Below are 25936 nucleotides of genomic sequence, written 5' to 3'. Positions count from 1 at the left end.
ACCCTTGTAGAAGTGTAAACCCATTAGGGGACATTAAGAATATTTCTTGTATTTTTTGTTTCTTACAATTGGGAAGGTTTCCTCTCTAGTATATAAGGGGAACAAAAGACCTCGTAAAAGGGAGACTGAAAAAAAACTCTGTAATTCTCTTCCTTTTGCCTATTATTATTCTAGAGATTATTATCTTCAGTTGCGATTTACCCCTTCATCTTCGATTGATTTGTTCAAAAAGATCTTAACATCTTTTGAGTCAAACAACTAGTCCGAAAACTGACTAGCCCGTGCTATTTTTACCCTTAACCACAATGCATGCATATAGATTGGCTACATATCCAAATATCAAAACCATGGTTCTAGACCAAGTATGAACACAGCAAATATCCAACTTTCATACTTGCACCAAAAAAAGAAAGTGCAAAGCATAAACAAAATAGGAAATTAACTTGAGCACCCCCTAAGGAACCAAAACAGAATAGTTCCGCCTATTCAGAACTAAGAAAGAGCCTTCCACAAATAAAATGGAAAAACTACACAATATAACCGCTCTAAAAATAATGACCGACAAAATTATATATATTTTTTATATTAATATAATATAAAAAATTAATAACATACACAAAATATACATATTTTATACATAATCAATCTATATTTTTTATACACTAGCTAATGGATGCAATAATTATTTTAGGCTGACCGATCAAATGTGTAATTTGCCCTACTAAAATCCCGATATTTGCAACAAGTGATTTCTACGAATAAACATCATAAATTCCAGAACAGAAAGATATGGATACACCTTTTGCCATAAATATTATATATAACGTTAAATGTAGAATAAAAACCATCAGCCTCAACTCTACCTGCCATTTTTATTCATGGGGCTGATCGGGAAGATCAGGTATAAACCTTTTACAACGACGGACTGCCTATACAGAAACTCGTTTTCCTATATGAAATATTACAAGAAACAATTTAATATTTGTATACCCTAAACTGTATAGTTTCCTAGCTTCAATCTACCTGCAATGTAATACATGCATAATTAATTCATTATTGCCTCTATACCCGTCCAGGAACGTTTTCACAACATTGGAATACATAATCGTAGTCACAATTGTTGTGCGGTTTAATAGACCTTTTGCCAACTACCGCTTAAAAGGAATGTCATTTGGTTCGCCTTCTTGTTCATCCGTCTTAATTGAACGCAGCTCCCACTTGCCTTCACCATCAATCAACCGTAATTCCACAGAATGGAATGGAATTAAAGCAGGGCGCTGAAGAAATACATCGCCAGAAAAGAGTTGGATAAGTTTTGGAGTGGTAGCGCCTATAAGAAAAAACAATGAGAATAAGAGGACCAGATGCAAACCTGTGAGGATGTAACAACAGTAATGCCAGCATCTGTAGCAAGCCTATAAAGGTGTTCTTCAACATCAACACTAGTAGCACTGCGAATGGAAGGGGAAACGTCCGGTCAGGTATAGAAAAGCTTTTCGTAAAATTGGAAGACGCTAAGCTCCTGTTTACTTACTTCGTACATTCATCAAGGATTCCAAACCGTGGCTTGTGAAAAAATAAGCGTGCCTTGTCATAAGTAGAATTGCCAATCAGTTAGCATAAACGCAATAAAAAATGAAAACTATATTTCTCAGTAAAGTTGTTGGGTCATATTGAGCTCACCATTCCTAATCGCTGTTGTTCTCCAAGAGATAAAATGTCTTCCCAGTTCTGGTTGGCATCCCAGCCACCTTCTCTTTCTAAAAGGTAAACTAATTTCACATTCTCGAGAATTGTTTGCAGATGTGAATCCAAAATGTTAGTAGACCCTAGAGGTTTCTGACCTGTATTCACAAGAGAAGGCAATTATGTTGGCATCAAAACCGGTGACTGCTAAAACAATGAGAACTGGAACACAAACAAAAGCCACCCGTGCTTAAAAGTAAAAATTGAATTTTGTGCCAAATGCCGAAATTCGTACTGGTATATGTATATTTTCGCAAAAAATTTGTGCTTTTCTATCTCCCACTTATTCCTATTAATCCAACTTTTTGTTGTTCAATAATCTATAAAGCACAGACACCGGATTTATGGCCTGATACCGGAGGCTTACATCAACAAAATTATGACCCTTTGTTAAATACGAGTTGAAAATTACAGATTCGGGACCAATGTGAGATGATCAGTAATTTTCTTAATTTTCAATTACATCTTGCTCTCTTTTCTTAAGAGTTGCTACTTTGTTGCTCAACCCACTTACTCTATACCCGCGGGTTTTCTGAGCAATGTCATGAAAGAGGAGAAACACAAGTACAAACTTGGATGGTTCAAAACCAATGTCATCTCCATTTCTGAATGCCTTTTACATAATAATAACTCCTACTCCTATTAGTTAACAGCTACAAACAGAGTTTTTGCAACTGCTCAAGGAAAACCAAGTATGAAATCACAAGAACTTTTTTACCCCTTTGGAAAACCACAACAAACTTGTATGCATACCCTTCTCACAGTCCACATTGGGATCCTTTTTTTAAATAAAACAAGCGACATTAATAGAACTCCATATCAAAGTAAATTATTGTACCACCTATATACATCGGGAGAAGTTAATATGGAACTCACATAAACCCGTCAATTAGAAATCCGCTTCCCTATGTTAGCTGTATGATTTTCAACGAGTTTACCTCAAGCACAGATTGTAACAGATTAATAGCAAGTCAATTCATAAAAAGAACTGGGGAATACAATATACCCAGAAAATTACCTTCTCGGAAAGAAGCCAGTACCCTTTTCTCTGCCACTTCACGTGAGAGAGGATATATGATTTGATCCCGTAGGGTTCCTAAGCAGGTATATGGTCGTTGCGGTACATAGAAGATGTCACTTCCCAATTCTGAGTTAAGCGTTTGACATGGTTTGACTAGTCTTCCACTAACAACTGGCCATAAACCACGAAGCACTCGGAAGATTGAACTCTTTCCACTTCCATTAGGGCCTTCAGAGCGGAAGTAATGAGCAAATAAGCATCACTGTATCTTAAAGTATATAAATAGAGGTCATTGGGCCACTAACCAGTAACAAGAAGGCTTTTTCCCTGCACTATATCACATGTCAGCTTCCTTGCCAAGGTTTTTTGTCCGGGTGTAATGATGTCCACTTCAGAGAAAGATATTACATCCTTGGAGGAAGGTGATGAAGAAACGCCCACAGGTACTTCTGCATGCGTACTAGAAACATCACTACCATATAACTATACTAACACCAGCAGACTGGTCAAGCAGTTTCTAACAAAAAGCAATTTGAAAAGGAAATATCACTATCTTGCAATGTTAACATTTGAATGATTTAGACAGTCCTGAGCAGTCAGCAGTGGTGGATAATTTTTAACAGAAGCAAAAATTAGCTTTAGCGTCAGATATTTGATTTTGCTATTTCAATCTTATAGCTAAAATTCATTAGCATAACCTAGTTGCAGCATCTTCAACATGAATACTATCATCTCAAGCAATCAGCGCCGCTACCAAGTGTTTTCTGCATATCTACTATCACAAACAACCTAATATTACATCTATCAATCCTCAGTTTCATTACCATGTTCATGATACTATGATAGCCTCTCCATTACACACAAATTGTGACATCTACAGCACTATTGCAATGGACTCAAACAGACCTATCATACGTACTGGACCACATCTCTTGCCTTCTGAATAAGGTTAACTCAAAGGTTTCATAACATAAAGCTTGACCTGAACTGTTAACTGCTATATAAATGTCATTGAAGCTTTACAACCAGAGTGGAGCATTTGAAATTTGCAAGAAACAGAAACAAGAGAAATGAAAATGTCAAAAATCACACCCACCATATTGAGCAGCATCGAGAAACTCTTCCAGCTCAAAAATTCTATTGATACCACCAGAAAGCTCGACAAATTTTTTGTGGAGCTCCAGGATGTCACCAAAAGCTAAAAAGCTCTGAGACACAACAGATGCTAAAAAGCGCAGTGCATGAGCCAGTTCACCTAAGAAATGGGACAAAGAAATAACAAGTGATAATTTGAACACAAAATCAGAACAGTACAAGAATACACAAATTCATAATTTGTCTGGGTATCACCTTGAGTTGAAGTCAAAGCCCGGTCGCCCTTGTGCTCCATAGCATACAACAGGCTCAATCCCCAAGTAACATTGTGAGGAAGCTGCTTCGTGATAAACTCATCTATTATGCCAAACAACCATTTCTTCTTGAGAAGCAAAGAAGAGTGATGAAGAAGTTCTTTAAACCTTGCTTCAACCATCTGCCATGCATAACGTGCATCAGTATTGCATTAGAGATAAACGGATCAACAAGAAGACAGCAAAGGACATAACAAAAGCAAGCCAGTGTTACTAAAAACAATTACTTCATTGCTTAAAGCAACGGAGGGACACAAAGGCAAGGGGTTGTTGCTTCTCAAGGGCGACGCAATGTGACTTCAGAGAAGCGAGTGTATCAAGCAGTGGATGCAAAGCAATCCAAGTGAGAAGCGGGGCTAGGATTTGGTGTTGACCTTAGAAGAATGTTAAAAGAAAAAGAGTAAAAATATGGCCTTCTGCTATTTGAGGTCCATCATATTCTTCAAATGATTCTTCGATTATTCTTACTTTTATGCATCTCTTGATTTGCTTCTTATTCTTCTTTTGCTTTTTCACATTACAACAACAACAACAACCCAGTATAATCCCACTTAGTGGGGTCTGGGGAGGGTAGTGTGTACGCAGACCTTACCCCTACCCTGGGGTAGAGAGGTTGTTTCCAAATAGACCCCCGGCATCCTTCCCTCCAAGAACTTCCCACCTTGCTCTTGGGGAGACTCGAACTCACAACCTCTTGGTTGGAAGTGGAGGTTGCTTACCATCAGAGCAACCCCTCTTGTTTGCGCAACCTGTTTTCACATTCTTTCCTTTTTTTCTTCTAGTATGCGAAACCTATTCAACTACTGTTTTCTCTCTTGCAGCAATTCTACTTTCTTCTTTTCTTGTCTGTTCACTTCTCAGGTTGTTCTTTATTTTCCCATTATGAATCATAGGCTGATTATTGGAAAATAAAAAAAGCCTTGCAACTAAGGTTCATAATTAGTGTAAAGAAAATGGACATTGGGCCTAACTCAACCCTAAAAACTCATGAGGTGAAGACTTCTCAAGAGCATATAAGGAGACAACAGCGCATTCCATCAACACTACGCCACTGAAGCAGGTTTCTTCTCAATGCATTGCTCTGTCGTCAGAAGATACATCAATGGCGTAGTTTGTTGATTTCACCAGAAGATATGATGAAAGTATCCTTCCTCTTTTCAGTCAGTGCATCACATACCTCCCCTTGTACTTAAGTGTATATATATTAAGAAGTCAGGGCATATAGTTCAATTTCGTATGGATGCTCTTGACCTGAATTTTATCCATGCCCTCCATATGACCGGATAGTTTTACAAATTACTAATATCAGTCAAAGGTGAAGATCTTTCAAGTCAGTGCATCATGTACCTGTTCAACAGAAGATCAGGAATTTCTGGAATTCAAAACTTTCCCAAATTTTTATAAGGATCACATAGATTAGTTTTAAGCTATTCCCGATCATGATGGACCCTAGTTCGAGCTAATCATTCCTTAAATGCTCTCTGAACCCAGTTCGAGCTAGTCATTAGTTCTAACTTATTTTGTTGTTGCAGACTTTGCAGGTCTAGATAAAAAAAGTAGCAAAGAACTACTCCAAACCCCAAGGATTTGTACTGGGTAGACACCACACTAATACATGTCTTCTATACTTCAGTGCCTCAATCCACTTCCTGGACTTTTAAGTTTTACCCGTATTACCGATAAATCCAGACATGAGGAAGGTAGTCCTTACACGTAATATCTTAGCCAAATTTTGGGCCAATATTTATTTTTTACAAGAACAGTGGAGGTCTTGATGTAATCTGTAGCACTTGATACAAAGAGATGACAACTTCTTAAAACTTGACAGTTGATTTACCCCTTCTGATTTCCAAATAGGATTGACGAAAATTGGAAGAAATTTACCGTAGCAGCAAAATTTCTAGCATGTCACACAAAATAATCGCCAGAATGTATATGCATGTATACAAATAAACAGACAAATGCAAATCTATATCATATTTCTGTAAGGTTGCGCTGCTGATAAAAATAATGCTGCTAAATAACGTTACCTCTTTCTCACGAGTACCACCTCCAAAGAAAGCAACAGATTCAGCATGTGTCCGCAACCTTTCATGCATGAACCTGATAATAGATATTCAGGTGTAACAGTAGCCTATCCAAACACAATAATGCAAGCAAGTAATTAAAACATCATGTAACCTGAAAGTTCCTTCAAGCTGTTGTTCTCGACTCGCCAGGTCACCAAAGTCAGGAGTAACACATCTCAAGAAACCCAGACCTAATAACATGTAAGCATATAATATAGCAACTCCTCTCTGGCCAGTTAGCAGTTTCATTCTCCAAGTGAACCTGCATTTCATAAGTACTTCTCTAAAGCCTTGAAAACAGTGTTAAAACACCAGGTTAGCACCAACCAGTGAACTTACCATAGAATGTCAACTGTTGGCTTCACCATTCCAGTAACCAGACTAGACAAGTCAGCGGTAAGCCTCTCCAGATCCTGAGTTAATCTCTGATCCGCATCCATGTTGACACCCGCCATGTTAAATACCTACAATCCATCCTTCAAAATTATTTCTCCAAGATATTTGAATATTAAATCAGAGTTCTGCTTGAGAAGTGAAGGATAGTACTTCAACATTAGTTATCCTTTGATCAAGGATGACGAAAAAATATTATGATCAAAGAAGTTGCAACTGTTATACAAGAAGTTGTCCTACTATTCAAACAAATGAAAAAAAGGCATGCAACAGGACCAAAATAGACAAGCTGTTAAAGAGTTGTCCATGTTGGCTTTTCAATGTCAAATTCGACTTCCAGCATTTTAGATAAATTCATAAACGTCAAGGAGATCCTAAACCTTCCACATGGTAGTTTTTTCATGTAGTTGAATATGTTTTTTTTCATTTTCGTAGAAGTTGAGAAATATAGTGATAAAGATGCTGACCAAAGCCCCGGTTGACCTCTAAAAGTGAAACTTATCCAACAACTTTAGAACGAATGGAGTAGCATAAAAAATAATCCATTTAAGATTCCCTTATTTCCTGTGAAAGATATTCAAGTGTTGAACTTTCACGAAGGCATAGGAAAGCATAGGGTTTACTGAACAGCACATCCAAGATACCTTTATGAGTAAGACAGAGTGAATGATAATGAAGCAACAGTGTAATGTGACGGAACTAAAGAGTATTAATATCTTGCCGAACAATTTAGTACCTTATAGTAAGCATTCTTTCTTAAGTAGTTCTTCAACAAATGCTTGGTCAAACGGATCCTCCATCCAAGTGCCAATGTCGCTGTCAAGTTCCTGTATGAGAGCAGAAAGAAAAGTTTGATCTCAACGAAAAAAGGACAAAGATCAACAAAGAACATACACAACAAAAATGGCAATATGAAATTAAACATAGTCTAAAACACTGCAAGATTCAGAGGCAGATAATAGCAAACAATAAATGGCACTAAATGAAATGATAGAACACAGTTTGCCCATACAATATGCAACCAAAGCAGCAATCTAGTGATAATTAAAACCTACCCAACAGAAATTTTCATTTAGAGGAGCTAGAGTACATAAACTACATCAAGTCCAACCTTTCTAGGATCCTGAATCAGCATACAAAGAGAGATCTTACGCTGCTTGGCTATAATGGTATCTAGTTGTCCACACTATTAACCCAAAGTCGAGAAAAAATGTTCCAGGATAATGTTGGGAAAAATCACCTGGCTGAATTTGCTCTTCAATTCTTGTTTTCTTTAAAAAATAAAATTAATAAACATACAACCTTGTCAAAGATAATATCACTACATACATAAAAACAAAAAACGGATATAGGTCAACTATAGCATTTGAACCAAGGAGTGCAGTTAGACTAAGATGTAGTCTGTTTGAACCTCAGAATTAGTGTCTGTATGTTATTTATGTGCATTATTCACCAAATAGAACACCGGAAACTAATCTTACTTCCTGGAAAAAGAATTAGTGTCTGTATGTTATTTATGTGCGAATATTCATCAAATAGCACACAGGAAATTAATCTTATTTCATTGAAAAAGAAGACATTTTTGATCTTATGGAGCTCTAAACACAAATTCGATGTACACGGAATCGACGATATATGTATGAAAATGTTGGTTTATGTTTAGTTAACAATGGCATATTGAAAATGTTGGTTTATGTTTAGTCAACAATGGCATGCCAATTGGAAGAGTTGGTGGAAAGAGTTGGTGTGGATGCTAGGAGGAAGCTTCCTCCTTTGATGTCACCCATGACATCAAGAGGAGGTAGTTTGATGTCAGCAATGACATCAAGAGGAGGTCTTTACCTCTATAAATAGATGCACTCCTTCACTTGTAGAAATCATCCCAAAATAATACAATACATTGTAGTGAGTAGAGAGTTAAGAGAGAAATTCTCTTAAGTGTAATTGGGAAATCTCCCCTTCCTTTGTTAATATTAAAAGGGCAATTGTTCTCTGGTGGACGTAGGATTATTTTGATCCGAACCACGTTAAATCTTGTGTTCTTTCTTTTACGTTTCCGCTAACAATTGGTATCAGAGCGACAGGATTCTTTAACGATCCAAGGAGAAAGAACAAGCAAATATGAGTTCCATGAAGTTTGAAATTGATAGATTCAATGGACGCAACAACTTCAATATCTGGAAGATCCAGATGATGGCGTTACTGCGGAGGGAAGGTTCAATCCATGCTATTGACGGAAAGTATCCTACGGATATATCAGCTCCCGACAAGGAGAAGATTGAAGGGGATGCATTGAGTGCAATCCAACTATCCCTTGCACCTAACGTGCTTTGTGAAGTGAGTACGGGTACCGAAGAGACGGCCAAACAGTTGTGGGAAAAGCTAGAAGGGCTATACCAAGACCGATCAGTGACAACAAGAATGTTGTTACAACGGCGTCTTCACACATTTAAGATGGGGTCAGGTACTTCGTTACAAGATCATTTAGATGCGTTTAATAAACTTGTCATGGACTTACAGATTGCAGGAATTAAAAGGGAAGAGGAGACGCTTGCATGTGCTTTGCTATTTTCATTGACTTCAGGATATCGTGATATTGAGAATTCAATGATGTATAGCAAGGAGCCTATCAAGCTTGAGCAAGTGCGGCAGGCACTTAACTCTAGTGATGTGCGGAGGCACATTGAAGGAGATAGAGATGACCAGGCAAGTGGCCTCTTGTTAGAAGCCGGACTAGCCAACAGGGAAAGACCAAATCAAAGCACAGATCAAAGTCTCGTGTGAACAAGAAGAATACAGAGTGTTGGGGTTGTGGCAAGAAGGGGCACTTTGAACGAGATTGCCCAATGTCAAAGTCCAAGGAAAAGGCGAGTGCATCTACAGTTGAACAGGTACATAATTTTGATAATGATTATTTACTAACAACATCGTGTAATAATAATAGTAGTTATGAAAACAAATGGGTGTTAGACTCTGCTTGTACTCTGCATATGACGTTCCGAAAAGACTGGTTTAGCAGCTACGAGAAAAGTGGAGGAACCGTAGTAATGGGCAATAATGCAACTTGTGCAATAGTTGGCATTGGCTCAGTTCGGGTTCGCTGCCATGATGGAATCGTGAGGACTATTACACAAGTCCGTCATGTTCCTGATCTGAAGAAGAATTTGATCTCCTTGGGTACTCTGGATGAACAAGGCTACAGGTACATGAGCGAAGCAGGAACTATGAAGGTGACTAAAGGTTCTTTAGTCATGCTGAAAGGCAAGCTGGAGAACGGCCTTTACACATTGGCCGGAAGCACCATTGTTGGCTCTGCAAATGCATCTACAGTGCAGTTATCTAATGATGACAAGGCAAGACTATGGCACATGAGACTGGGTCATATGAGCGCACGTGGACTGGAGATGTTGAGCAATCGTAAACTTTTGGAAGGTGAGAAGATCAGCACGCTTGACTTCTGTGAGCACTGCGTTCTAGGGAAGCAGAAGAAGGTCAGCTTCAGCACTGGCAAACACAAGACAAGAGGAGTGCTAGACTACATCCATTCAGATCTATGGGGTCCTTCTAAACTTCCATCGAAGGGCGGAAAGAGGTATCTTCTCATTTTTATTGATGATTTCTTACGAAAGGTTTGGGTGTATTTTTTGAAGGCAAAAAGTGATGCTTTTGAAGCATGTAAAGAGTGGAAGATTTTGGTTGAAAATCAAATGGAGCGGAAAATCAAGTATCTTCGCACAGACAATGGCTTGGAGTTTTGCAATGAAGAGTTTAATGAATTCTGCAAGGTTCATGGGATCTCAAGACATAGGACTGTCAGGCATACCCCACAGCAGAATGGAGTTGCCGAGAGAATGAACAGAACTCTTCTTGAAAAGGCTCGTTGTATGCTCCTACAAGCCAAAATGTCCAAAGTATTTTGGGCTGAAGCAGTTCACACTGCTGCTCATATTGTCAATCGATCTCCAGCATCGGCAATTGACTTTAAGACTCCGAATGAGGTATGGTTAGGTGAACCCTCTAACTATTCATACTTACGAGTATTTGGGTGTCCAGCTTATTATCACGTTAATGAAGGAAAGCTTGAACCAAGGGCTAAGAAGGCCATATTCGTAGGGTATGTGGATGGAGTAAAAGGGTACAAACTTTGGTGTTTGTCTTTACTCAAATTTATAGTTAGTAGAGATGTCACCTTCGATGAATCCTCTATACTTGATCCCCGTAAAGTTTCCGTGGAGTTTTCAGGAAACAAGAACAACGAGCAGGTGGAGCTTCCGGTGGAGCTTGCCAAGGAAAAGGATCAAGAGACTCAGGTTAAAGATGAGTCAGAAGATGTAGGCGTTGAAGAACTTGCTGTCAATGAACCATACACAATTGCGAAGGGGAGGGAGAAGAGGCAGACACGAGAACCGGAACGCCTTATAAATCAAGCAAACTTGATTGCATATGCGTTCGTAGCTGCACAAGAAGAGATTAAAGATCTGGAGCCCTCCTCGTATATTGAAGCAACTTCTTGCAAGGATGCCGCACAATGGCGGTTAGCCACGACTGAAGAGATGGAGTCTCTTCACAAGAATCAGACATGGGTCTTAGTGAAAAGACAAAAGGGAAGAGGACAGTTGGATGCAAGTGGGTCTACCGAAAGAAAGAGGGAATTCCTGAAGTGGAAGATGCTAGGTTCAAGGCGAGATTGGTTGCAAAAGGTTTCAGCCAAAAGGAGGGAATTGACTACAATGAGATTTTCTCTCCGGTCGTGAAGCATAGCTCAATTCGCGTGCTACTAGCATTGGTTGCACAATTTGACTTGGAGCTTCAACAGCTTGATGTCAAAACTGCTTTCTTACACGGTGATCTAGAAGAGACAATCTATATGGATCAACCTGAAGGTTTCCTAGCTGAGGGAAAAGAAGATCACGTATGCCAACTAAAGAAGTCTTTGTATGGTTTGAAGCAATCCCCTAGACAGTGGTACAAGAGGTTTGATGCATTCATGACTACACATGAATTCTCAAGGAGTGCATTTGATAGTTGTGTGTATCACAAGAAGATGTCTGGTAACTCAATGATTTATTTACTGTTGTATGTTGATGATATGCTTATTGCTGCTAACAACATTACAGAGATAAATGCTTTGAAGAAACTATTGAGTAAGGAATTTGACATGAAGGATTTAGGAGCTGCAAAGAAAATCCTTGGTATGGAGATTTCAAGAGAAGACGATGTTGTACATCTTTCTCAGAAGAGGTATATTGAAAGGGTTCTCGAAAGATTCAATATGCAAACGTGCAAGCCTGTAAGTACACCATTAGCTCCTCATTTTAAACTTTCAGAGTCACAAATGCCTCAGTCCGAGGATGAGGTGGAGCATATGTCAAAGATTCCTTATGCCAGTGCAGTTGGTAGTATTATGTATGTTATGGTATGCACACGTCCAGATATTGCTCAATCTGTAAGTGTGGTAAGTAGATACATGTCCAACCCAGGAAAGAGGCATTGGGAAGTTGTCAAGTGGATATTGAGATATCTCAAAGGAGCTTCTAGTGTTGGTCTTACCTTTCGAAAAAGTGGTACAGGTATTTCAATTCTCGGTTATGTGGATTCTGACTATGCAGGAGATCTTGACAGAAGAAGGTCCATAACTGGATACATCTTTACCCTCGTTGGCAGTGCCGTCAGTTGGAAGTCGACTTTGCAGTCGATTGTCGCTTTGTCTACGACAGAAGCAGAATACATGGCAGCAGCGGAGGCGGTAAAGGAAGCTATCTGGTTGAAAAGTTTAGTAGCGGAATTGAGTTTGGTTCAGCTGGAATCAACTCTTAGATGTGATAGTCAGAGTGCTATTCATCTAATGAAAAATCAGAGATTTCATGAGCGCACTAAACACATTGATGTCAGATTTCATTTTATTCGAGATGTTATTGATGAGGGAACTATCAAGGTCGTGAAGGTTATCACAGACGATAATGCTGCAGACATGTTGACCAAGATAGTCCCGCTCGCTAAGTTTGCACACTGCAAGGACTTGGCGGGGGTGTGCATCAACTGATGCAACTCCGAAGAGAACAGTTGCTAGGTGGAGGTGGTATGTTCAACAATGGTTTGATTCTTCTTGTTTCTTACAACGGGGTTGCCCAGTAAGCTTAGAAGTTTTGGCCAGAGTTGTTCACACGCTCGAAACGCAAACCAAGGTGGAGATTGAAAATGTTGGTTTATGTTTAGTTAACAATGGCATGCTGAAAATGTTGGTTTATGTTTAGTCAACAATGGCATGCCAATTGGAAGAGTTGGTGGAAAGAGTTGGTGTGGATGCTAGGAGGAAGCTTCCTCCTTTGATGTCACCCATGACATCAAGAGGAGGTAGTTTGATGTCAGCAATGACATCAAGAGGAGGTCTTTACCTCTATAAATAGATGCACTCCTTCACTTGTAGAAATCATCCCAAAATAATACAATACATTGTAGTGAGTAGAGAGTTAAGAGAGAAATTCTCTTAAGTGTAATTGGGAAATCTCCCCTTCCTTTGTTAATATTAAAAGGGCAATTGTTCTCTGGTGGACGTAGGATTATTTTGATCCGAACCACGTTAAATCTTGTGTTCTTTCTTTTACGTTTCCGCTAACAATGTATCCGAGAATATTTTCCTTTTGTGCATCGCTTCAAAGGTTGGACTCCTAATAGCTCTTTATAATAACTGAATCATGGATTTGTTGATCGGGGAAAAGAAACCTAGTAACCTAAGTTTCATATTTTCTGTCGAACCTTCCAGGTATAAATTTTAAAACTAGTTGATGCAAGCATGTTTCAAGCAAGGAAAGGTGTGTAGTTTTTCCAGATTTAAAATTCACCTCAGAGACGGCGCAATAAAAGAGGATGCAGCACTCTGAAGGACACTAACACCAATCAAACGTAGGAAGGCCACCTTATCCTGCTCCAGCACAAATTTTACAGTTGTTCCTATGTAAACAGATGTATTATAAAGAGTCCAGTGAAATCTCTCACTCCAGATGAAGAAGAATAACAATTAAAAGAGAAAATAGAGAAGTACCATTTAAAGAGGCAATGCGATCAGAAACCCACGTTCTGGACACCACGAGTAAAGCGACCGCAAGGAATTGTGCCCCCTGTTTATCTAGCAGTGTGGGTACCTAAAACAAGCACCAGAGCTATAAGAAGCAAGTGAAGAAGATGGTTCTCAATAACATTAACTCCCTCCATGCAGATATAGTGGCCAGCTCCTTATCTAAAAAATGGCGATCAGCTCTTTACAAAAAAAAAAAAAGTGGTGATCAGATATATTAGAGAGTAATTTTTCTTGACTTTGGACCCAGTTAAATATAAATTTAGTAAAATCATAATTCACGACTTACTAGTCGCATCCACTCAAACCCGCCTTACCACTTTCTAATCATACAATTACTTTTCCGCAATGCCTTTTAAGCCAAACTCAGTAAATGTTACATGTAAATCACAATAGGATAACTTGTCCTTATGTAAAAAGCTTATAGGATTTATTTTGTTTTGATTTGACAACAAATGAAAAGCAAAGTATCGTGAGAGCAAATTGGAAACTGACCAACTAAAAAGGACCAAGCTGGCTGTCATAGTAGCACAACACTCACCAAAATTTTAGACATGGCTGCAATTCTAAGTGGAAGTATCCTTGGAACACTCTTAAGCTGTGGAAAGACTGGTAAAGGGGAATCATCAGCTTCAGATGGAGATGCCGATATTAACTCCGAAAAATACAATTCGGCCTCTGACTTGGAGAATTTTGTGCCCTGTAGGTGATGCCAAAATAGAAGAGTTAGTTGAAGCAGAAAAAGTCTCTGGAAACAAGCTTGAGCAGCATATGAGTATTCCAAACCTTTTTTGCATTTGCAAATGCACGTTGTACAGTCATTGCATCACTTTGGCGATCTGTCTCAGAATCCTGGTTTTTATTGAACTCAAAGTCAGTGAGACTAGGAGCATCTGCCCTGGAGATTTTGCAGAACAAACAAGTAATAAGTATCTGCTTTCGCTCAGAATGTTAGTTAAAAGATTTATTACTTCAGCTTCGTACCTCTTATAGTGAACTCTCCAGCCTCCTTCACCATCCAAAGACAAGACGACATCATGAAATGCAACCAGAGCAGGTCGATGAGAAATAGTGATACATGATGTTCCCATCGCTCTTACTTTTGAACAAAAGCGTTCCTCCATATCAGTTGTCACAGCACTGGTACATTCATCCAGAATGGCAAATTTTGGTTTATGGTAGAAAAGTCTAGCCATTCCCAATCTTTGCTGCTCTCCCAGAGATAATTCATCACCCCAGTTAACCTCCTTTTCAGGAGGATAGCGATCCAGAAGATACTCAAGATCAACCTAGCATGTCAATGAAGTATTTACCGCATTATACCAAAATGAATGACATTAGCAGTTCCAATCCTTGAATACATGATAGATTAGTAATAGGTAAGTGAATGTGTAGGTTGCAGAGATGAATTATGGGAACTTACATTTTTAAGAAGTTCAACCATACCACTTCGCGTCAGCGGTTCAACCTCTTGATCAGCAGTCAAAGGATATATAATCTGGTCACGTAGTGTTCCGATAGCTGTATATGGACGTTGGGGCACATAAAAGATCTCCTTATTCAGATCAGAACCAACTCCAGGCTTTACAATATGGCCAGACACAAGTGGCCAAAGGCCACCCAGGACTCGAAAAAGTGAGCTTTTGCCGCTACCATTTGGACCTTCAAAATGAACCCAGCAAACTCTGAGAATCAAATTCTATGTACCCCTATGTCCAAAATAACTATTCTGAAGAACCTGTCGCCAAAACTTTTGTTCACCATGCTCCAACATAAAATTTAAATAGGTAAAAGTTTGTTCACCATTTTCCAACATTCTTTCTTGATAAAGTAATAAAATTTTATTAATGAAAAGCGCAAAACAACTGTGCACAGGTAGTATGCCAAAAAGTAGAAAACCTTACAAAAAGATATGATTTCTACAAAAGCCACCCACTCTTCTATATAAATAGGAACGGCAACTCCTCCACCTCAAGTGTACAAAATCGTTATCTGCTCCTTCATTGTCTCCCTTCCATACTGTCCGCATTAGTCCTATTTCACCATGTTCCAACATAACAATTGAGAATCTCTATCCTTTTAATTATGCCTTAGATTGGGAAGAATTAGTCACACTAATTAGGATTATAAGCTTGTAATTATGTCGTTTTCCTATTTTGGATATTTATAAACTGTAATTAATTTCCAGAGCATGAGGGCATAATCAAGTGAAAATTTCCCAAAAAATAATTTCTTTTCTTTTCTTTAATAGCACCGCAGAATAGCTAAAAGTATTTCCTTTCCAAATAACAAAACAAAGACATCTCAGAGGAAAAATTACATTTGTGGCAAACCCACAGGAAAAATGCTCCCGCCATTACGACAGATCAAAAAATGCTTATTTGCCTAAAAAAAGAACGCACAGAGCGCACCAATAATGTCCAACATATCCACAACATGACAGTTGCAGAGAAATGCAAATGTTAACATGGATGTGCGGTCGTACAAAATTAGACAAGATTAGAAATGACAATATTCGACAGAAAGTGCAGATAGCACATATAGGGAATAAATTAAGAGAAAATCGCTTGAGATGGTTTGATCATGTCCTACGTCAACCTCCAATGCATAACTTGAAACCATGGTGATTGAAGGTTAACAAAGGGAATGAGGCGGACCTAAAATCACATAGAAGAAAGTCGCCTCGAAAGACTTATCTTGTGGGATCCATGCAGACTTAGCAAGAAATAAAGCACAATGGTTGAGAAAGATCCATAAGTGATATCGATTAGTTAGGACCAAGGATTAAGGAATCATGTTAGTACGCTTACTTTAGGTCAAATGTTCTCCAAGAATCTGTTGATCTTGTTAAAGATTTGTATGCCAATAGACAATATAAATAATTTATAGTGTTAGAGAACCTAAAAATTTTAATATTAGATTGAGATGAGCCTAAATGGAGCGATAAAGATATTGAGAGTTTATATAACAGACCCCAACTAGCTTGGGATTGATTCATAGTAGTTGTTGATCTCTGAAAATTCGAGAGTTCGACAATCAACACAAGGACAATTCATCTCCATAACACCACATTTTGATCCAATGAAGGCAAGGGAGAAAGGAGATAATATGATTTTTTTGCTCCTAGGAGGGTCTAGCCTCCCTCAGTTGTTAGTTAGAATATGAAGGATGCAATAGATATCAATTCCCTCTTTCCTATCCAATTTCAAAGTAGTTGAAAAAATGTAGTGGAGTGCACACCCATGCACTTCTACTTCCTTTCAGGTAATTGGCGCTTGGCCTCCATCTACAATTGAGGATATTTCACAACTCAGCCTAATGACTACATGAGAACCTTTAGTTCTTCTCTGACATAACTGAGCCAAAGGCATCGTGCTCTGAGCACAAAGTGAGCAGCCAATCAAAAGAAAATATATAAAAACGTTAACATACCTGTTATCAAAAGATTAGACCCTGATTCAACCCTTAGGGTCAAGTCCTCTACCAAAACATTACCAGTTGGAGTAACTACCTGAAAGCACCAAAGATCTAGGATCACAACCCAAATACGGACGGTAATAAAATCAAAACAAAGAGATGATCTATCACCTTAACCCTATCGAACTCAATGTAATTTGCCTCAGTAACGTAATTGCTACTCCCGTTAGAGTGCATGGAAGAGGCATTACGTCCACCTAATTCTCTAGAAATAATCATGAGCTCATGAATACGATCTGCATAGCCACTGCAAATGCCAAAATCAATTCAGAAAAGGAAACAGGATTATCTCAAGTATACAGTAGAAATGCAAACGAAAACGTGTAGTACAACTTTAGTACGCCAATAATAATATGATAGTGACTAGTGTTGCTCAATCTCTACTTTACATGTTATTAGAGCTAGAGCCAGAACCCTGATGTTAGGCTACCAATATCGTGCCACCCTTGTTATGTTACATCATGCACTGGCGTGCAAGGGAGAGAATTTATAGGCTATTGTTCTCTTATTTGGCCTTGGACAATCTTCACTACTTGAACTAGATGTTTGGTTGAGTCCACACAAGGCCAATGTTCTTAACAAAAAAGGAGAAGCAAAAATAGTGTCTTCCAGTGACTACAATAAAGATTTGCAGCTAAGAAATAGTATTCACAAATTGATAAACTAATAATCTCCATTGAATCAACGGAAACAAATCTAGCAGAGTCTTTCATTCATCAATCGTTCATTTTATTGCTGATAAGAGTTACACATCTTATAAATGGTTTCCTTGCTATCAATCTATCATAGATGAGTAATAAAAGAGCTGTAAAGTTTATCTTGTCATATCCCTTGTCTGTATCTTTTTATTTTCCTTTAGTTCCGGGTTATCTGCAATGCCTGGTTCGGTAACCAGAGTTAAGTTCAAGAAAGATGCAGAACCATAGGCCTGAATTAGATAATCTTGTTATGGAGATAGGGGACTTCATTGTGGCTGCAGCAATACAGATGCAGTTAACAAAGTAGCAAGAGGTGCAAAAAGCATTTATCTAAATCACTTAGCAAGTTTAATTTGATAGAGAACTTGAAAGGTGTATGTGATCAAAGGCAATAAAAATACCTTAGACGATTAAGTCGTCTTGAACTAATGGCAAGGGTTCCCAATGCCTGGAATAAGGATATTATGACACTGGTGTGATATCTCAAGTTACTCAACATCTCTGCTCGTCCCAATGTGGATGCCTCAGGTCTCAAATGGCCAGAGAAGAAGGGCTCAATAATCAGGACAACAGCAACTGTAGCACCAAGATACTTGTGCAAGAAATCCTGAATCATCCCAAACCACCAGTGATCATGAAGAACGACCTTCATATGACGAACCAGACTCTTAAACTTGTGCTGAATGTGGAAATCTTCTCTGGTTTCACCGCCATAAAATGCTATGCTTTCTGCATGGGTCCTTAATCGTGAGTGAAGCTGCCTGTATTCCCCTTCCAGCTGCTGTTCTTTTGACATTAGTTTCCCAAATGGAGGTGAGAAGTTTCTAACAATAACCCCTGCCCCCAAAACATAGGCCTGGAAAATAACATCACATGAGAAAACCCACTAGACAGACGAGTTCCCAATTGAAATTTCAGAGCAGAAAATAGGAACTAACCATAAATAGGCATTTGAAGGAATCAACAATCATATGTTAAAGATTGAAGAGTTGGAATAATTTAACAAAATAGTTACCAAAATCCAGAAAAGATACTTCGGACTCGCATAAGAACACAGACGCCAAGTATAGAGAAGCCCATCTGTGACAGCTACAAGATCCTCTTGTATAAGATCACTCAGCTCCGAAGAGAACCTGGGTACATCACTTGCAATTCTCTGTTCTGGATTTGTTATCCGACCATCAACATGGGACAGTTTATAGTACACCATATCCTAACATCATAAAGATTTGTTAAACAATGATAATGAACAAAAAAAAACACAATGATAATGAACAAACTTCCACTGTTTCCTTCCTATCTGGACACACACCACAACAAGTATTTTGGCAAACAAATTCCAGCACAATTTGTAAGACCATTGTACAATTATACATATGTGCCAATTGCCGTTAGGAAGCCATCAACGTGAGGGTTTTGGTCAAAGATGCTCTTGCACACTCTCATTTCAAATTATAAATAGCCCCAAAGACCAAACATGAAACACAAAACATACTGTCGGAAGATGTCATGGGTAAATCTTTACCTGAAAATATTGTGCATGAATAAGCCTTGTTAAAATATTCCGGAAGCGTAAACTCAAGGTCCCAGTTATATATTTCGAGGTCGAATGCAATGTTGATTGGAGGAAACACAACAAAATATTTTCAAGTATGAGACGGAAAAACACTGGCACACGCCGGAGGAAGGCAGCACGAAAAAGAAACCCCTGTACTTTTGCCAATCTGTTGCTTACAGCAGTTCGTAACACCTGCAGTTGTTGAAAGGTCAGTTATGTCTATAAAAGAATCAATGATTAAGAGGGTAAGTGGAAAATATCAGATAAGAGCATGCCAGCCAAGCATAAGAAAATGAACTTAGAAAAAAATGCAAACATGCCCACAATGAGAAAATAAAGAAGAAGTAAACACTAAACAGAAAGCGGTAAAGCTCATGCGCTCTTCAGAAGTAACTCCAATCATGAGAATATGCTAGTTCTAGAGTATTTGCATCTACTTTTGGTCTGAACTTGATTTCTGATTTCACATGATCAAGAAAGTAACAGAGCCATTATTCAGTAAGTATTTTGCTTGATCCAACCCAGACTTACAACTCAGCTCACTGAACTTCAATTTTCTGAACATCAAATGTCCTATAACCAAAGCAGCTTGAATAGAGATACACCAAGCACATTTGCAAAACCACTAAGGCAACTTTTGTCCCAACTTTCACCTCTTCGACCAAAATGCAATTTATAGGCAAGAAAAAGCGGCCTGGAGTAAGGTGATCATGATACCAAGACCCCTCTTTATTGTAAAGCCAAACATCTAAAGCAAAAATACCAAAATCCAGCAGTAGTATCTGCATATGTGATTAACTTGTGAAGTCTTTATAATGCTCGAGCTTTTTCTTATATTTTTTTAAGAAGTCCTAATCTTATGTATCTCTTTTGGAAACTACAGCATACCTCCTACACATTACTAGATACTCCATATTTTTATCAAATCCAAGATGCGGTTGAATAGTAAAATGTATGTTTTTAATTAGACATGAAGTATATGCTTAAGTAAAAAATCTTACCACTGTAGCTATCAGAGCCAACAGATCTCGTGTTCCCATTTTGCCCATTCTAGATAGCAGAATGGCAGCTAAAACTTTTACGGACTTCAAACCTCCTTTCTTTTGCCTGCTTTTCTTCACATTATTGCCCTTCCCGGTCATCTTATTTGGCTCTATTTTACTATCATTCAGTCCATTGCATTGAGTAGAATCATGCTCCTTGTATGTTCTCCGTGACTGCATGTATGCAGCCGCTGTTCCACCAGCAACAATTACACCCGTTGCAAGCAGCAGAACTTTCCTGTAAATTAGAGTAAAGATTTAAGAATACTAGTGCATGTAGGAGCAAATCTATTGATGCTCAGTTTTCAAAACACTGTTGGAAGATAGTAATGCATGTAAGAACATATGAACATGAAGTTGGATCACAGGTTACTTGAACTTCAGTAAGTATGGAAAAACCAGAAATAGGTACAGTTAAAAATATCAAATTAAACTACACGCAGCTAATATAAATTCTCACCCTTTTCGTGCAGTGACATATTTACACATTAATCCTTCCCAGGTATACTATTGAATCTTTTGTTCATTTTTTTTCATTATTTTTTATGTTTGATATCTCTTGTAGATCCTCTAACTCTTGTAGTTTGCTCCTTTTTCCCTTTCCCCCGCTTCCTGAGTGTCTTAACTTCAATTTTTATAGCATCTCTCATTTCATCTGATAAAAAAAATTTGCATAACTGACTCCATTTAGTGAATGTTCTATGTTTTCCTGAACTTTTCCTCTATCCTCATTTTTATTTATTTCTTTTTTTAAAAAAAAGAATCGAACCTCATTTTTATTTCTTTAATCCACAGGTTACTATAAACACCAAAAGGCCTTCGCCTGGACTTGCACTTTTGCCTTTTAAAATATTGGTTCATTCTATTGAAGATTTTCCGGAAATATCTAGGAAAATCAAGACTTCTGTTCATGAACCCTGCCAGAACTCCCCAACGACAGCATGCCTAGGAAATCCGGCTTCAGAAATTTCTGGAATAGTAATTTTCTATCATAATCAATCAGATGTATGTTTCCTAAAAACAGAAGGTAATCGTTAGTCAGCTTTTCACATTCTACGTCCTATTAAGCCTGACCATATATCCGTTTTGTTAAAACTCTCATACTAAGCTCTTCATTTGTCGGATCACTGGATGAATTTTGTTGGAAGGAACTTTTACTTGTAAATTTCTATTATGTACACCTGCTTTTCAAAAGTAAAGTTATGTTACTTATCAAAAGAAAAGAGATAGAACAATGCACTAACCTCAGCATCTTCTGTGTTTTCTGTTTCTTTTTGGCTATTCTTTTTGATATTTCAAAACTAGACATGCATTGACACATGAAATGAGATACGAACTAGCAGCACAAAATGGAGAAAGGATCTATACCTCTTAGAAGCCAGAAGGCCTCGCCCATGTTCAGTCAACTGCAGAAGTTGAAGAGAAGGCATTTCTGAATATAAACCTTCAAGACCAACAGACTATAGCCGCTAAAAATTCCTGATACCTGCATGAATAGTGTGTTTATGTTAGTAATGTGGGAGACGAAGAAATATAAACTCAAGGAAATCAGAAGAACAAAAGAATGAAAAGTAGAGGATATTACTGTATTTATACACCAAAACTAGATATGAAACTACCGCCGCATGAAAATGATAGCATATCAAGGGGCAGAAGAAGTTTAAACACCTATATCAACCTTCCGAAAGCTTCCCCATCCCTCTCAAAAATTTCTAAAAGGGTGTGGGGGAAGAAGAAAAGAAATGCAAAAGAGAATCCAAATATCAGCAAATACAGAAACATGCATGTTTTGATTTCCAGCATCCTATTACTGACTAGTTACTAGTGTGCCATGTTGCAGTTATTTGCATTTTGACATTCATGAGTATTTTACAGTGCGAATGTGGTTGATACAGCAAGCTTATAGATAGGGGATATGGCTTTGGATTATTTAAATTAGAAAAGTTCCCTTTGACAGCAAAATTTTGAGATAAACATAATAAAGAATTTTCTTTATCTTTTTTTTTTTAACAAAACGTGATGTCCAGCCCAGCTTAGCTTGCACCTTGACTATTCCACCAAGTACCTGATACCGTTCATCCTACTTTCACTCTATTCTTTTCCATTTCTTTGCTAGCTCAATAGGACCTAGAGATTGGTTCAGTTTTGTCTTGATTCTATTCTATCTCTCTTATCTTTACTCTCTGTTATGTAATCTGCTGGATCTCGGATTCCCAGCAGCTAGTCCAATGGTTTCGTCTTGTTTCCTAATGATGTTCACCTTTGCTACTCCCTTTAGATACCTAGGACCAGGTTCTTTTTAGCATAGATAGCATATGCACAGATAATTTATCATACATATATGTGCAGGTAATTTATCAAATTAATGGGCTACTTCACTAGGACTCATTCGATTTTCTATAGCTTTTCGGTTTGTTCTTCTCAATCTTCCTAGCATTGAACTGTGTCAACCGTGACCTCATATGGATCACTAACAGGCAAATAAAAGCATGACGATATGCATGTACACCAAAGGAATCAAAGTCCTGATCATGTAACTCATGAAATCTATATGGGACTTTATTCAAAATTCCAACAGATGAAGGTCTATCAAATTAGACCAGTATACATGTAAATGCACTGCAGGAATAAAGAAATCACTTAAAGATGGTGATAGAAAGCTACCTTTCAGAAGTGGCGAAAAAGCTAACCAAGCCCCGTCAAATAAAGAAACCGGTATACGAACATACTTCTTGAAAGGGGATTTTGAAGGATCTACTTCAGATCATTGGACAAACTACCATACATAATATTGTGCAACTTGTCTCCAGCAGAGATCACAGTCTCAAAGCAATTGGACAGCTTAACTGTAAATTAAAAACTAGGTCTAGTCAAATGAATTGATTCACATACAATAACACATTGAGCACATTGAAGTCAAGACATGGAACATTGATGGTTGCAACACAGCGCGGAAGTAGTAGATCAACTAACACCAAGTATGGCCTAAAACGAGTAACAGCTAATAATCATATGAACTTGATCCATTACAAAATCACAATTCATTGTTTTCGGATCACACATATATTGACAAAATAATATAAGCAAATTGTTTGTCTCACGCATGCCTTGACTCCTTAGGAGGAAGAAATACTTGATCCAATTCCTGAGCGTAGACCAGCTCCTCATTAGATGGTCAACATCATTCCCCAACCCCTGCACTATATTCCTCAGTAATTCGCCCCTCACACTTGGCATCATCATGTAGGATGGGTCTTAGAAACCTCCTTCACCCAAGAATGACCCAACAATATCATAGCCTACATTTTGAGTTGACAATGAAACCAAATGCAGTTATAAAGCAAGCCCTACGTAACTTTGAGATTATATTTACAATAATGATGAGACTAAATGGGTGATTAAACACTAAGTGATTTCTTCCCATCTGTCCAAGCCTTGATGGATAGAGTTATTTGATACCTATTGCTGGTGGGAGGTATCAGGTATCCCGTGGAATTAGTTGAGGTGCGCGCAAGTTATCACGAACACCACGGTTATCAAAAAACAAGAAGCTGGTATCAAATTTGAATTGGTGAGACTTGTTAGATCCAAAGAAAATGCCACTTAATTCAACTGACTGAACAGGACAACACAGCTGCTTAACTCAAGTCCCAGTCTACCATTCTAAAAAGAGAATGTTGTGAATCAACAGTACATGGTTTCAAAATCTTCTCGTTTACTCCTTCATTGATGCTGTCTCAACTTTATACTCTCAATTCCTATATCTGATGAAATTTTGCTTAACGCCAACAAGTACATAACTCTTTGGAGTAATTTTGCCATGTAAGACGTAAATAATCCAGAGTTTACATGTTTTAAGCTTTCACCACCAGCTCAACCCCCGTCATTGCTGACACCATCAATATAATATTGAAACTGAAAAGTTGGGCGGGCAGTTTTACACATTTAATGACAACTTTGTTCCTATGAGAAAGCACTAATTAATACTAAGGCCAAACTTTCACCTGATGACAGATTACTTATTAATGTCGAGGAAACAAACAAAACTTATTAACAAGGCATCACATTCGTTAAAGTTTTGACACAATTCGGCAAACAAAGATCCTCGTACAACATTCCACCTTTAAATTTCAATGAGGATCATATTACCCATATTGTATATTCGCTATCAACCTCCACAAAAAGATTGAATTCCAAAACAGGATAGTCGGCAACTGGAATTATAACAAAGGAAACCAACAAAGGAGAAGAACTTCATTTATACACCTCTAGCATACATCAGAAATATCCTGCCCTCAGTATACAATTATATATAAAAGAGTTCTCAATCTTGAAAAGGGTCACTTTAAATCAAAATTATTAAAAACAACAGCAACAACCTACATGTAATTCTTTTAAAATTAAACAGAATCAAAGCAACCAACTTCTTCCTTTTTTATTCTCATGTATCAAATTTCCCATTCTTGAACTGTTTCTTGATAGTTAATCAAAGATTTCAAAAACACTCACACAAGCTAAACATATACTCCAAGAAAAGATAAACCCACATCTAATTGTTTTCACTTTATTGAATCCAATATACAGAATCAATAAAAAAAAACAGCAGCAAATAAATAAAATAACCTGAAATCTTGAAGCAAGCAAACCTCAGCAGACAAGAGCTATCCAATTGACGATTGGCAAAACCACTAAAAACCCACGATTCTAGAATCAACTGGTCAAGCCCTAGAGTCTTTTATTATACAAAAACAAAAATCTAGTCTTTTTCTAATAAATAACATCCAGGAAAAAATAAATGAAAAAGAAAAATATAGAGAAGTTGCAACAACCGAGAAGTAACAAACTTCCTCAAACGTTGGGAGTGAGAGAAAAGGGAGAATCAGAGTTCTGTAAGTAATAAATACTACTCCTAGATTGGAGAAGCGTTAAGAAGATGATGATGAGAGAAATAAAAGTGAGGTGGCTTTTCGGATTTCTCAGGGTACTAGTGTTACTAGTTTTTTTTTTTTTTTCACCCTATTGTTTAGAGTCTCGTGCTAATAACGTGTTATAAAATAAAGACTATAAAGTAAAGACAAGTATAGAGAGAAACTGATATATTATTCGAATTCAAACTAATGTACATAATGAACTGAAATCTCTTCTATTTATAGAAGAAAGGAAGCTGTTGTGTAAGCTGCTACTATACCAGATATGGATAATCTTCTACTGAGAGCAATGTTTATCCATAACGGAGTACTGAAAGGATAAGCTTATTATACCCGATATGGATAATCTTCTACCGGGGTAATGTTTATCCATAACTGGGTACTGAAAGGATAAGCTTATTATACCCGGTATGAATAATCTTCTACCGGGATAATATTTATCCATAACTAGGTACTGAAAGGATAAGCTTATTATACCCGGTATGAATAATCTTCTACCGGAGGTAATGTTTATCCATA

At 37.8% G+C, this 25936-nt stretch overlaps 1 protein-coding gene across 2 annotated transcripts; it reads right to left on the bottom strand.

The window, feature by feature from the left end:
- Positions 1 to 800: 800 nt before the first annotated feature.
- Positions 801 to 25458, bottom strand: LOC107770907 (ABC transporter D family member 1). Of its 2 annotated transcripts, XM_075225079.1 has the most exons (28): positions 25113 to 25444; positions 23597 to 23788; positions 23154 to 23335; positions 21858 to 21975; positions 20448 to 20727; positions 19414 to 19638; positions 18904 to 19101; positions 18290 to 18744; positions 17302 to 17437; positions 17146 to 17224; positions 15137 to 15375; positions 14698 to 15002; positions 14500 to 14611; positions 14255 to 14413; positions 13681 to 13780; positions 13481 to 13589; positions 7375 to 7465; positions 6585 to 6709; positions 6358 to 6507; positions 6207 to 6279; positions 4118 to 4298; positions 3864 to 4022; positions 3073 to 3216; positions 2765 to 2995; positions 1684 to 1844; positions 1535 to 1587; positions 1373 to 1451; positions 801 to 1277 (listed from the first exon to the last, which is right to left on the bottom strand). In XM_075225079.1, the coding sequence occupies exons 4-28, from the start codon at positions 21917 to 21919 to the stop codon at positions 1149 to 1151; spliced, it is 4035 nt and encodes a 1344-aa protein (XP_075081180.1). In that variant the 5' UTR covers positions 21920 to 21975; positions 23154 to 23335; positions 23597 to 23788; positions 25113 to 25444; the 3' UTR covers positions 801 to 1148. The 2 variants fall into 2 exon arrangements, with proteins under 2 accessions (XP_075081180.1, XP_016445723.1); XM_016590237.2 differs by lacking the exon at positions 23597 to 23788 and having other exon boundaries at positions 25113 to 25458.
- Positions 25459 to 25936: the final 478 nt, after the last annotated feature.

Source organism: Nicotiana tabacum, chromosome 11 (assembly GCF_000715075.1).
Source record: "Nicotiana tabacum cultivar K326 chromosome 11, ASM71507v2, whole genome shotgun sequence".
Lineage (NCBI taxonomy): Eukaryota > Viridiplantae > Streptophyta > Magnoliopsida > Solanales > Solanaceae > Nicotiana > Nicotiana tabacum.
The sequence above is the reverse complement of the archived record's forward strand: the minus strand, read 5'-3'. Positions and strand labels throughout refer to the sequence as shown.

Coding starts and splice junctions, on each gene's coding strand:
- LOC107770907 (XM_016590237.2), bottom strand. CDS start 21,919: ATGCCTTCTCTTCAACTTCTGCAGTTGACTGAACATGGGCGAGGCCTT. Junction 15,003..15,136: donor TGGTTGAACTTCTTAAAAAT/GTAAGTTCCCAT, acceptor TTGACATGCTAG/GTTGATCTTGAGTATCTTCT. Junction 13,781..14,254: donor CAGCCATGTCTAAAATTTTG/GTGAGTGTTGTG, acceptor TGCTTGTTTTAG/GTACCCACACTGCTAGATAA.